This window comes from Schistosoma haematobium, chromosome ZW (assembly GCF_000699445.3).
Source record: "Schistosoma haematobium chromosome ZW, whole genome shotgun sequence".
In the NCBI taxonomy this organism is placed as follows: Eukaryota; Metazoa; Platyhelminthes; class Trematoda; order Strigeidida; family Schistosomatidae; genus Schistosoma; species Schistosoma haematobium.
The window spans coordinates 46,352,779-46,366,864 of NC_067195.1; the positions used below are offsets into that span (position 1 = coordinate 46,352,779).

The following is a 14,086-nucleotide window of genomic DNA, read 5'->3' on the forward strand; positions in this document are numbered from 1 at the left end:
AATATTCAGTTTTACTCATAATATTTTAGTAAGAATTGAATTCCATTACACAGTTAGTAGGAATATCTGAGAACTGACGAATATTACATACTGATAAAGTTATTTTTGTCTGTAATCTAGGATGACTGAATGATCGTTTATTTTGTTGTTATTTTTTTAATAAATCTAACAGATAATACAGGAATTCACATTGTATCTATATTCAAAAATAGTCAAGCTGAAAGAGATGGTGTTTTAAGAGAAGGTGATCGTGTAATTGAGGTAATTTTGTTTAAAATTGTAACCAATGATTAGTGCAATTTAAGAAATAACAGATTACTATTATTGTGATCAAAATTATTTATGAAAACTTCATATTGAAAGCTCAATTGGTGAAGTTTGGAAACACAGATTTTCCTTTATAAAAAATTCAGAAATAACACACTTAAAAGTTCTCTGAAGTTGTTTGATCCCACAGCCGTTTAATAAATTACAGTACTTATTCAAAGTAAAACTTACCCTACACTCTAGGAGTGACTGTAGAGGTCACAATTCACTATGATTGATTAAATAATTAGTCTATAAATTGTGTAGTCTGTTGTTTGAAGTTTCATAAATAGAGAAACTGATTTCATAATTGATAATATGCCGTCCTGAATAAGTTTTCCAATGTTTGATACTTATGAAATATCTGAAAAATGTAACATGGGACAATTTCTGAAACCATGTTCAGTGGAGGAAATAAAACTGTAAATGTATTATTCCATTATGTCATACAATTTTCAGATAATAACTAATACAACTGATAATTCTATGTAGGAATATTGAATTAAAAGAAAATCCGTCTTTCAATGTGGAATAGAATCAATATACCCGTCTAGAATATGTGTTCATAAAATACTAATTCAGTTTTGAAGATCAAATAACATTTTATGTAATTTAGACATTTTCAAGTGGATTGATTTCAGTACATTAACTGATTGATATCAACCATTTATTTTAAAAAACTCTACTAAGTACACATTAGCGAGAGAATTAAAATCAATAAACATATAAGTAAATTCTCTAATAGTTGAGTTTATGAGTCAATTAAAGCCATACCACCATAAAAAACCTGGAAGCACTAGATGGCCATTTCGTCCTAATATAAAACTCCTCAGTAGTGCGCATCCATGAACTTCGGTCTCGCGCGCGAGTGCCTAACCTCTAGACTAATGAACCGGCCAGCATCCAACGAGGTAAATATCTAAATTCAACAAACCCACGAAATTGCACCACCGTGGATGCGCATTGCTGAGGAGTCTCATACTAGAACGAAATGACCATCTAGTGCTTCCAGGTTTTCCATGGTGGTCTAGCTTAGATTGACTCATGAATTCAACTATTAAACTTACTACAATCTCCCCGAAACCCCTTTCTGAAAATAAATTATTGCTTAAAAAATGACAATTAGATTAACTACAGAGGACGGAAAGCGAATGTTGGGCGCTTTAGCCGGATTGGTGGATATGAAGGATCCACCTAGGAAAGTTGGAAAACCCTGATTCCAGAAACCAGTGGTGCACATGGGCTCCCGACGGAATAAATGGCGTATGAACTAGTCGTTGGTCACCGGCAACCATGGGACTGCATCTCTATACGTTGCTCCACTGGCTTGTGGATTAGACCTTTAGGTCAAACGCTAGGGGTTTTGTTCCCGTAAGAAAACCAGCTGCTTCGGTTTGGAAACTCGGGCAGTATCTTAGCCCTCACATAAATCATCCGATTTATATGATGCACGTATATTTGGTGCCTTCCTTGTACCAATGTTTATGTGTTTAAATAAATAAATAAAATAATTTACCTAACTTGTTTGAAAATACACTTTTATTAATTTGTAATGCACATCATAATTGTCTTTTTTTTCCTTTTTTTTCTGAAATTATTTCCTTAATTATTATTCTAGGTGAATTATCAGAATCTTGAGGGATTAGAAAGTAAACAAGCTTTGAAAAAAGTTAAAAGTATATGTCGTAACACTAAATATGTACAAATTAAATGTTCAAGAAATAATCAAACTAATAATAATAATCATTGTAAGTTGGGTTTATTTTAATTCTTATTCTGTTTGTTAATTCAATTACATGAATCGTTAATTTCTAAATGTAAATATTAATTATTTGGAATTCCTTAATTGGAATTGACTATCTTTAGTTTACTATGTATAATTTTGATCATTTTAATGATTAAATTCCTTTGGTGTTTTAAAAGTCTAGTCTAATAATTAGTTTTATTTAACCTAATTAGTGCTATATATTAATTGTAAATTTTGAGTTACATACTATGTTTAATAATTCTATGTTTATAAGTGATACTGTGGTGTATGCTACTTATGTCAACAGACATAAGTAGTTTGTAACAGTATTCGGAAGTGGAAAACCTGGCAGCAGAAGACGGTGAAACTGTAATCTATGGATGACCTTTGAGCGACACTAGACTGATATTGATAGTGTCCACCTGATAACTAGGACCAAATGAGGGTTAGAAATTAGTGTGAGTGATTCGAATTATGATTTGCAGTTGATGGTTAAGGTTAGGAATTAGATTTAAGGATTTCATCACGAACTGACATAAGCTATAATGCCAAGACTCTATTTAACCAAATGTATGAGTGAATTTCGCGCCAAAATCCGAGACCTGTTATTTAATACGTGATTGGTTCGTCCATAAATTGTACTCTCGCCCAGAAGACTATGAAGATTGAGTTGAAGAGAATAGAAGGGACAATAAAAAGGAATTGTGAATTTGAAGAATCATACAGAATGTGAAGGACAATTGATGGAAATTTACCAATGAGGTATTCAGTATATGGTTAGCATATCAATAAGTAACGACTCTTTTACATTTTTAAGAGTAATATTACACAAGATATCCTCATTTGTCATATATTATCACTTATATCAATGCGCATTAAATTATCGATAAACCAGCGATGATAAAATCAGAATAACTCATCATGATTTCGTCCTGAATGAATGATTAGAAAAATGTCATTAACTTTAAACATCTTGTTAGGCTAGAGGATAATTCATGGTCTCTTATAGCATTTTTTCTTTCTGAGATACCATAAGAGTTATTTGGTTAAAATAATTTCTACAAAGGTAATACATTGAACATTGTAATACCTAACTAAATATTATAAACTTCCTTTATCATTGTTTTTATAGTGATATCACCTTGTGATGATAAAAAAGAACAGCTTGAAGACAATAATCTACATGATCCTATATTGAATAATGAAGATGTTAATAATATTAGTATTGATGTGAAAAGTGTTTTAACTCGGACACAATCACCGACAATGAATAATTCAGACACATCTATATATGATTCTCAAGATGATTCTGTCTTGTTTTATAATTGTAAATTCAATCAACCTGGTAAAAATGTTATTATTTAAATTCAATGTAAAAATATTACTTATTATTGTATTATACATTTATGTATAATTTTTTAAATATTTTGTTCTGGTTTCAATTATGAAACATGAAAGATTAACATGATCCAGTAGGTTAATTGTTTCATGTTGATTAAAAAGTAGCCAACAGGAAAACTTGAACCTAGGTTTCGTACTACTTGGCACTCGTCAGCAAGGTTTACCTGTATTATTCTTGAGAGGACTGGTGCTCCCTGACGGGTCCGACCCCATGTCACCCAGCCTCACAGTCAGAGACGTTACCACTGGACTATCCGGGTCGCGACTGACCTCCTGTACGACTGAAATGTATTTACAATTGATTGATCACTAGGTGGTGATTAATATCATGTATGTCAGATCCTTTTAGTGCAGATCGAATCCTATCGACCAAGTTATTGTTAATTGGAATTTATATGTTTAAAATAATTCATCAGATTACCGGATAATATCGCAATATTGTAGTTGTGATGTATTCATTATTAATTTCATTATTATTACACCATTTTATTATCAAGAATCTTGCAAAATGTGATTTTATAGTTTCAACGTTCCATGATAAAAACCATAACAGTTAGTTGTCAGTCAGTAACAACGTAGAACTTCGTACGCACGTACATCAGTTCGAGTTGCCATACCACATTAGCACATAGATGCAGTTGTCGATTCAAATCCAATAGTGGTAGAGGTAGCAAAATTATAAGCAGTAATCGGAAAGACTGTAGAGAGGTGTGATAACAGTAAGGTGTTTCCCTCTGACAACCAGCATCTGCAGCGATACTGCCTTCTCATAAGGAAAGAAGGGGTTAGAAAAGGTCGACCCTAAAAATGTCACACCTCACCTTACCTCATGAATTTTCGTCTCCGGCGGTAAGGTCCTTTGAAGAACGGAGCTAACACGTCAAAAATCTCCCACAAAAAGGCCGCGCGCGATCGGCCTGAAGCAGTTGTCCCTTGGGCTCTGCGGTCACGCTCCCAGATCGTTAAGGCCAACATCAATTATCATGACTAACTTTGATTACTAATTAATCAGGTACATGAATAAAGAAGACCTTTGTTCAGTAATGAGATATATTTCCTGTAATAATTTTGAATGTGCTTAGTAAGCTCTTTCTATGATTGATTTTCATCTTATCATTTATGATATCCGTAGAAAATTTTACTGTCTATCCAATTTTTAAATAAATAGTCTAATATCTTATTAAAAAACCTTGAACAAAACTCGCTAACAATGCGACCGTAGTAGACAACTATTTCTGAGTATGTATCAAGTTTCAAATTCTTCATCAGCTAATAAGACTAATTTTTAGTTCCTTTTACTTACCTTTATATATATATATATATATATATATATATATATATATATATATATATATATATATATATCACATTATTTATTTGATTGTTCCTCTAATAGATGAAGAATGTATGAATGAGACGGATAGTAATGATAAAAGTTTGTTGAAAAAGTGGTTAGATGTATTCAATCCTTATGTTGAATTATTGGTAAGAAACTATATTATTATCGTTGGTATTATTATGACAGTTATACACCAGTTAATTTATATAACCATGTACATATCTCATAGTAAACGGCTTCTTTTTTTTACAGTTATATATATGAAACCATGATACAAAGATATTGATATGTAGCATTATTTTATCACAAGAGTTTACAATATTTATCACGATACGAAAGTTACTTCATTGATTTCTCTGTTACAGAAACACTAGTAACATCTGAGACATACAACTAGATGACGAGCGTTAAAAATATCATAGAAGAAGACCTAATAAATAACCTTGATTGTTTTGTAGTGTTTGAACAAAATACAATTTATCCAGACAGGTTCAGATGTTCTTCCAAAAATTATTAATTTCATGTGATAAGAACTTTGTAATGAATAATACCTCGATAAGAGGGAATTTAATATTAATCACTGCTGATTTACAAATTGAAACACTATTTAAACATCCCACTTTTAGGTAATCAGTTAAAATAAAATTAGCAAAGTGCATAAAGATGTCCAATGGGGAATGAGAGATTAAGAGGGATATAGAATTTAGAGATGTTTAATTCCCCCTTTGTACTTTAAAAATAAATATATCTGCATAGTTGGAATTATGAGCTATGCATCATAATTCTTTTAACCTTAAGTTCTACAGTTGAGACAAGTATTCTGTATTTTCATCTGTATATTATTTGTTATACATTATGATGTGTAATATATTTCCTGGTGTACATTCGTGTCTTTTTTTGAGTATTTAATCAGATCTATTCGTTCGACTACACGAAAGAAACCATATATCATTAAATATGTGTCGGATAATATTTCAGACCTCACCCAAACAGTCATTTTTTCACTATCTTATTTATGTGTTTATCCCTTCTAAATGTTTAAACAAACATTCTGTTCGAACGTACTTATCCTATTGTTCTTATCATGTCATAGCTGCATTTTATTAGTCATTTGAACGGATACTTAAGATCTTGGTAGATATTTTTATGCCATAAAATTTCATTAACGGACATTTCTTTATTGTAGTATTACGTTGAATCACTTCAAATGATATATTTCAAGGTCTATATATTTGTTAGTCAATCAACGGTTGCCATGGAGTAGCTAATCGTATCCACCTCTTCTGTTGATCATGTTCTTCTTCACCCATATATACAAAGCTTCGGCTGTCAGTGTTACTTCATGAGCGCCGAGACCTTTCTGAAGTATTTTCATGCGTTCAAAGTTTATCCTATTTTTGATAGAGGTAGTGCTATTGTCGATTTACTTTCAAGTTTCTTGAGTTAGTCTGATGATTTCGGAAAATTTCCAAACATTGTTTGTGCTCCCCGTTCACCCACATTATTAACTGTGTGGATATTTATCCCACACACACCGTATTATGCTCATGATACTCAATTTCGAACACACTCTTTTTATTTCTCTAATGGTATCCTATCCTTTACTTTCACCAATGCCAATCTGGCAGTATCTTTAGCTCAAAAACAAACTGTTGTATCATGTTTATACAGACTTCTTCCTATGTCTTCCAATGTTTCGTCAACACATATATAGCATTATTTAACTATAGACTTATGTTTTTGTAGTTAGTATATTATGACATCAAAAATTCAAATTGTGGTTTGGGTATTGGAGTCGGGGATACTGTAGAAGATGACGAAATATTTGGTGAAAATCAACATCGTCATTATATAATGGAAATTAATCCTGAAGGACCTATTGGCAAAGATGGAACCTTATCTATTGGAGATGAGTTACTTGAAGTTAGTTTTCTCTATTTGTTATGATTTGTGATAAATGTGAATGAATTCATTTTCTTTATAATGAAAACAATCTATCTCATTATTACAAAGGTCACAGAGTTGATTTATAAAATTGATTTGAAGTGTATAAGCAAGATACATTTTTACTATAATCTTCAAGATGGCTAAGGTAGATAGGCAAACTAGAAGTCATCGTAGCGAATAAATTTGAAAGACTAGGTATAGTATTCACCCTGTTTTATGAATACATTCTAATTATGAAGAAATCGATAAAAGATAGGATCTCATTCATAAGCCTGATTTCTAAGCGTTTGAGAATATGGAGTATTAGTTTCGATGCATTTTAAATAATAAACATTCAGAGTATATCGAAACTATTCCACTTCTCAGAAGGAATTGTCATAAAGTGTTGACAAAAGGATCTAGTCCATTATTTTATTCTAATAATTTATTCATTGGGAGTTTTGATTTTGATGACCTAGTTATTTATCGTTTTCAGTCCTCGAATTTAACTCATTCCAACAATCTGTTTAGGTAATCAGTTAACAGTGATAACGTTTCTTCATTAATTAAGATCTGAAAATTGTCTTTCTAACCTGATGAGGCTTGTTTTTTTGTTTTCTAACTTGATTTGTTTGCAATGATTTTGAGTAATTATTTTATCTTCTCACAATAAATAATACTGTTTGATTGAATTACATTAGTTATTACTGAAATTTCCAGATGTTTGTTACTGAATAGAAACCATGTTTATTAATAAGATACTGATTAATTTCACTTGGTTCAACTGTATATCTTTCTATAATGATGTTTTTTCTCTCACTAAATTATTCACTTGCCAAATATTAGAATACATAAACTTTTGTCGTATCATCTGTTTTGGTAGAAATGTATATATTTACTTTGTGTTTTGAAAGTTATATCTGATATGATTTAGTATTCGCTGCTGAAAAGTCTCATACTAGGACGAAACGGCTGTCCAGTGCTTCCAGGTTTTTCTTGGTGGTCTAGCTTCAATTAATTCATGATCTCAACGATTAAGAGAGAGAACCATTAAAAACATGAGAATATAAGCTGTTTTGACCTATTATGAAACTTCTTAATAGTACACACGCTACAAGCTCGCTAAAGGTGGAATTGGGTCTCATAGTCATTATTTAATTTTCTAGGCTACTGGATCATAAATTCAGTTAATTTGTAACATTGTGTGTACGACATTCATTGTCTTTGATGATATCTGTTATATTCCTAAGGTGACTAGATTTTACAAAACATGACATTTTACTAGAAGTTTTGGAATTCAACTCAAACCCAATCACTAATGTTTTATTCAAAAGTTTTGGATTGTTTATTTCAGATCGAAGCTTATTTCCTTTACAAATTGATATTGACAGTGGAACCATAGGAAACCAGAAAGTTATTGAAAAGCTGTAATCTTGTTGATTTGGATATCTCAGCATTTTAGTTTTCTTCTACAAACCAACAATTAGTTATCATCTAAAACCATAGTATAATACATTTATTTTTTTTACGTTTTAATAATATAACTACACATGTTTTATATATTTCAGATTAATAATGTTGTTATTGTTAACAAAGATCATTTAGAGATCTCCAGTATTTTTCCTACTATTCCTTCTGAAGGATATTTAATATGTGCTCGTTATCCAAATAAATCTCGAATTGATATCAAAGTAGAGAGTAGAAATGATGAATTAGCCAGTGTTGTTTTCTTCACTCAAACTCTAAGTGATGGTGAGATTCCTGATGACGATTTCAATGAGCAGATTTCGGATAATAATCTTTTCGATGAAACCAATTCAGGAATTAAAAATAACATAGCCTTAGCACCACCGAACAATGAAGAAGGAATTGATCAACATTCTGGATCTGATATTGATGAAAGTCGATATCCAATAAAACTATTGACGATTTCTAATTCTGCTCTGCAGAATAAAAGTTCCAGTCTTGAATTCCAAAGTGAAGATATTCAAACTGATAAAATGGTATTTTTCTAAAACTTGGTACTTAATTTTGTCAGTGTTTCATGATCACTAAGAATTTTTAACGATATATAACCAATATTAGTAGTATTTCACTTTTATCCATTTAACTAGTGGAATTCTCAACAAAATCGTATTTACAATTATAATTTCGTGGAAGTTGTTGTGACGGGATGAAGGGTCAAAATTAGATTGATTTACTCATTATGATTTTTATTCAACATTGATTCCGTTTAATTCAATTTGATGATCACTCAGTATAGTATTTGTTTCGTTTTCCCCTATAACATTTTATTCTGTCTAACATGCCACATTCTTTTATGAATTATTTTTCATATATGTGGTTTATTCTGATTATTAATCGAAAATGGGTGTGCAAACCAATGAGTGCATTTCCGACTAGACTTGTCGGAATATATTTCCCTTTCTTGAACTTCCACATCTCTCTCTAGTTAGCGGGGTTGGGACTCATCAGAATAGCTAGCTTATTGGTCTTTGGTCACAGAGTCTTTGTTCCGTTCGCAGACTAGGTGAACTCGTAATCGCTTCAAACATAGCAGAGATGTTGACATGATTCAATCAAACTTGATAATTTCAACCGTGGTGCAGAGAAATTACAATGAAAGTTCTCAATAGCCTCTTATGTGAAGTTTATATTTCAACCTTACTTAATCATAAGAAAAGAAATTTAGACCATTTATTATTTTTTGTTATGAACTAGGCTCTTGGTTGATACATTGATCATTACTAAATTACTGTAGTTAGGTTGAGCTACTTTAAACTCCATTCAGTAGTTAGGTGCTAACTATATAAATTTCAAATGTGCTTTAGTTTGTTAATGTTTAACAGCCCATTCTCTAATCAAGCAGGTTTTAACTGAATCTAATTAATATCGTCATTTCAATATTAAAATCTATTGATTAAGACTTCTGTATACATTTGTTATACAGAATTCTACTGTTATAGTTAAGATATTCACTAATTGAAATGGGATTTCAGAATTAGTGACATGGTTTTAAACAGATATTCGTTAATGATTTTCGGTAAATGGTTAAATGTACATCATGATATTTTACACTACTTCTTCTATGTTACACTAGCACGTCCAAAAATATATAATGCTGCGGAAAATATGTATAAATATGTATATATTAATATGTGCTGTCAGATTTATTACGAAATTAACAACGTAGACAAGTGTTTTAACGAAATATTTCGGATGACTTCGCACTTACAGTTTATCATATTAGTAATAAGGATCGCGTTTCATAATTTTTGTGGCGAACATAGTCTAGCATTTTTTTAATACTCTTAACTGTGTCGTTTTATTTTACTTTTAGAGTTACGAGTTAGTTAAAGTTTACGGACATATTTACCAGAATTTTAGAAAAGAAACATTTTGTAGCTCAAGTGAAAGGTAGTCAGAATACGTTTAGCAGAACTTTGATGTAAACATTTGAATATCAGTTCTTCTTTATAGGTCACAGGGCTTGAGGTTAATTGGTTCCCGTCAAACAAACCACTTTTAAAGATTGATTGTATACGGATTATCGATATTGTCCCATTTCACTTTACTATTCTGGTCAGATCAAGCTTCATACTTAATCAAAACTCTAATTCTGTAGGTTTACCATATAAAATATCGACTGTGTTGCTTATGGGTAATTACTCCATCAACTATTCATTTGTTTCTTTTACGTAGTTAATACCTTTATTTTGTAAAAAAATTACGTGTATTTATTTTAGATAAACGAAGATATTAAACCAGAAATTGATAAGAATAACCTAATAATGAGTGATCAAAAACCTATCGAATCGACACTAATAAGTTCACTACAACGTCTACCAATGGCTGTTAAATTAGTGAAATCCATGGAAAAATTACCGTCTCAAGTGTCCGGTTCAATTTCTGAAAATAATAATCCAGACCATACTAATCTGATTCAATCGAATGAAATAACCAATCGAAATGATGATAATGATGTGTTAACTGTTAAAGTTTTGAAAAAAGCCGGTGAAATACTTGGTAAGGTATAAAAAATAAATTAATAGAACTAAGTTTTTAGTCCATAATAATTATTTATCTTATATGTGATATTGTGACTGTAATTTACATAACTATTTATGAATTCTAGTAATCTAAGAGTATCATTTTTTCCTATCGATATGGATAATTTTATGCCAGGCAGTGCCGTTGATGCTTATAACTTAGGAATAAAAAACTTAAGTCGACAAGCTTTCAGGTCACGGTGTTTTTCAATCGTTTTATAGGTAGTAACATTAGCCAGCTTTGGTAAACAATTGAAAATCAAATAAATCCTGTTAGTTCAGAAAGTTTCTCGAACACTACTAGTCGAATCAGAGCCTAAGACGAACTGTCGTCTGATTTTGAGACCTCAAGTGGTGTTCGTTGAGGCTGTCCACTATCTCTATGTTTAACCTACTTCTGGAAATAACGCTCTTGTCGACTGAATTCTTGGGGATTGATCTCCTACCACGATATAGGTCTGTTTGGCGAAGACACCGATAAAATGCAGAGTCATCTGGTAGCACTAAGCAACAATGTCAGAATGTTTGGAATGCGCTTCTCTCCCTCTAAATGCGAGTTGTTGCTTCAGAAGTGGTCTGCGTCAACACTTGAACTAAGGATAGGGAGTTAAGTAGTCGAACGCGTTGACAACTTCACTTATCTTGGAAGTCTGATCAACCCTAATGGGTTGTTGTCTGACGAAATCTGTGCACGGTTTCGAAAATCTCGTTTGGCTTTTGCTAACTTATGTCACCTATGACAAAGGAGAGATATCCGTCTATCAATAAGAGGACGAGTATACTGCTCAGGAGTTCGTTCTGTTCTACTTTACGACTGCGAAATATGGCTATCAAGAGTAGAAGATACTCGTAAATTGATAGTATTTGATGACAGATGTCTTAGAAATATTGCTCGCATCTGCTGGGATCACCGGGTAAGTAATAGTGGGGTTAGACGCAGGGTATTAGGGAATGATGGTAAATCAGTTAATGGGTTTGTGAATCTTGATCGACTGAAATGGTTGAGCCACGTGTTGCGTGTGCCTGAACACTAATTACCACGACGTGCGATGCTAACCGGTGTCGGGGATGGTTGGAAGAAAGTTAGGGCGGTCAAACCGAAAGGTGGCATCAGTGTTTGAAGACACTAACTTCTAGTCTGAGCCACGTTGGTGGATGCAGACTACTTGGTTGGGGTCCGCGTGACTATCGTAACCAATGGTTGGAGACTCTTGGTGACATGGCTCAGAATCGATCACAATGACGTAGGTATATACACTCTCTGTCTTCCTTTAAAATCGCTTCATATCTTTTTTTCTACGTACTAATTCTTTCTTTCTATACTATGTTCTTATATGCAATCTTTCTTTTATATATTACCACCATTGAATTAACTACTTCTATGAATATGGTGTTCATCTTGTTATATTAATGGGGTGTGTCAACTTGAACCGATGTATATATGTACCTGGTCCTACGTTGTAGTTGACCGACTTCAGACAGTCAGTATTTGTATAGTATACTGGTAAATGAAAACTTATGTAGTTTTTGTAAAAAATTGCAGGTAATGGTGATGTTTTAATTATGTAACTGCATGTGTATGTCTGGATTTTATTTGATAATTCTGTAAATGGTTTGCAATGAAACACAAAACATTGGTTATCAAGTCGTATCTCTTGTTACTAACCACGTATTCTATTTGATTCTAAAACTTTTTTTGATGTATCATAAAATTTCCGTTTTGCATTCCAAACGTCAAAATGTATCTTAAATACTATTAGGTGATTGAATATGAATGCCAAGGATCCTTTGAATATGCTTTCGTGATACTCAGCACTAATCCTTAAAACTTGTTTTTAAACCACTAAATGGACTTGTTCACGGGGATTTTAAGTCGAATGTTTTAATTGTGAAATAATCACTGTCTTACAGCTATATGATATCATAAAACCTTAATGAAATTGAATCTAAATTATAAATGCTCTACTAATTAGTAATTGTTTCATCGCCATAAAGTCATAAGAGTATATTTCAAAGTTACATAATGGATTGATTTATGAAAAGAAAACCTGATTTAAGAAAATGTTTTGTACAATTTACATTATTTAAATAAGAGAGTCTTGATATTCAAACAGATATCAAAAGCATGAAATATAACATTGTTTTATGAAACTGTAAACATATGTGATTTTAGTATAATAAAACAAACCTACATACTCTTAGCGTAGTGTATTTTTCTTACAAATATATTTTGGACTATATTTTTTAGGTTTAGAACTGGAATTAGAAAGTGGAGATGAAAGAGGTATAAAACTTGCACATATTACTCCTGGAAGTCCAGTAGATCGTTTGAAATATTGGAATAAATACAAATCTATGAATTATATTCAAACTGATTCAGACTATTCAAAACTTTCAGATGCTTCTTGTATAAGTGGTGATCATTTACGCATTCCTACTGCTGGTGATCGAATTCTAAGTGTATCAGATTACAGTTTTCAAAATATATCAGCTTTTACAGCATTAAGATTATTAAGAAAATTGATTTCTTATTCTGGTTTTATAAAGTAAGTTATTGAAAGAAATTCATTTAACATTTAGTTCTTTTTTATCGATATTACTTACCTTTCGTCTAGATTACAATCAAAATAGATTTTTGTAGCAATTTCGGTGGGACTATAGTTTATGGACGAACCAATCACGTATAAGATAACAGGTCTCGGATTTTGGTGCGAAATTCATCCATACATTTGGCTAAATAGAGTTTTGGTATTATAGCTGGTGTCAGTTCGTGATGAAAAACCTAAATCAAATTTTTAACCCTAACTAGTTTATAACCCTCATTTAATCCTAATCATTAGGTGTCCATTCTCAAGATCATTTCAGCGTCGCTCAAAGGTCGTCCATAAATTACAGTCTCATAGCAATTTTATTTGATTGTTCTGTATTTAAATTCCGTATCGTCTAAAATATTTACAACATCTACAGATAAATTTCATTTATATCATGACGAATTAAAAGTTGAGACTGTTATATTTACAAAGAATAATTAAATTAGTTTACATGGACAAATGAAACTTCTAGTCAGTTATAATAAATATATAGTCTAGTATAAATGTGCGTTGATCGGAATTGCTACACAATCACAGTATAACGACGTGAAATTAATAAGGTGTATGGTGAAGATATCATAATAATGAAGTGGAACCAGTTTTAAGAATATAGTTTAAAAGAACAGGATGAAGCACTTTTTAAACAGAGCAAATACAACATGGTTCACAGAATAGAATGAATCCATTCTATTTCATAGTCTCTCATCCGCTGAATACAACCTTAAAT

General features: G+C 31.7%; 1 protein-coding gene across 1 annotated transcript in view; it reads left to right on the forward strand.

The window, feature by feature from the left end:
- MS3_00003704 (uncharacterized protein) overlaps positions 1-14,086 on the forward strand; it is a gene marked incomplete at its 5' end in the record, with an annotated part of 131,175 nt that overhangs the window by 11,859 nt on the left and 105,230 nt on the right. Inside the window, 8 exons of the mRNA XM_012940049.2 lie at positions 173-261; positions 1,925-2,054; positions 3,186-3,398; positions 4,851-4,939; positions 6,540-6,716; positions 8,288-8,722; positions 10,466-10,745; positions 13,017-13,314. Coding sequence (XP_012795503.1) covers positions 173-261; positions 1,925-2,054; positions 3,186-3,398; positions 4,851-4,939; positions 6,540-6,716; positions 8,288-8,722; positions 10,466-10,745; positions 13,017-13,314 — 1,711 coding nt within the window. The remainder of the gene's footprint in view (positions 1-172; positions 262-1,924; positions 2,055-3,185; positions 3,399-4,850; positions 4,940-6,539; positions 6,717-8,287; positions 8,723-10,465; positions 10,746-13,016; positions 13,315-14,086) is intronic.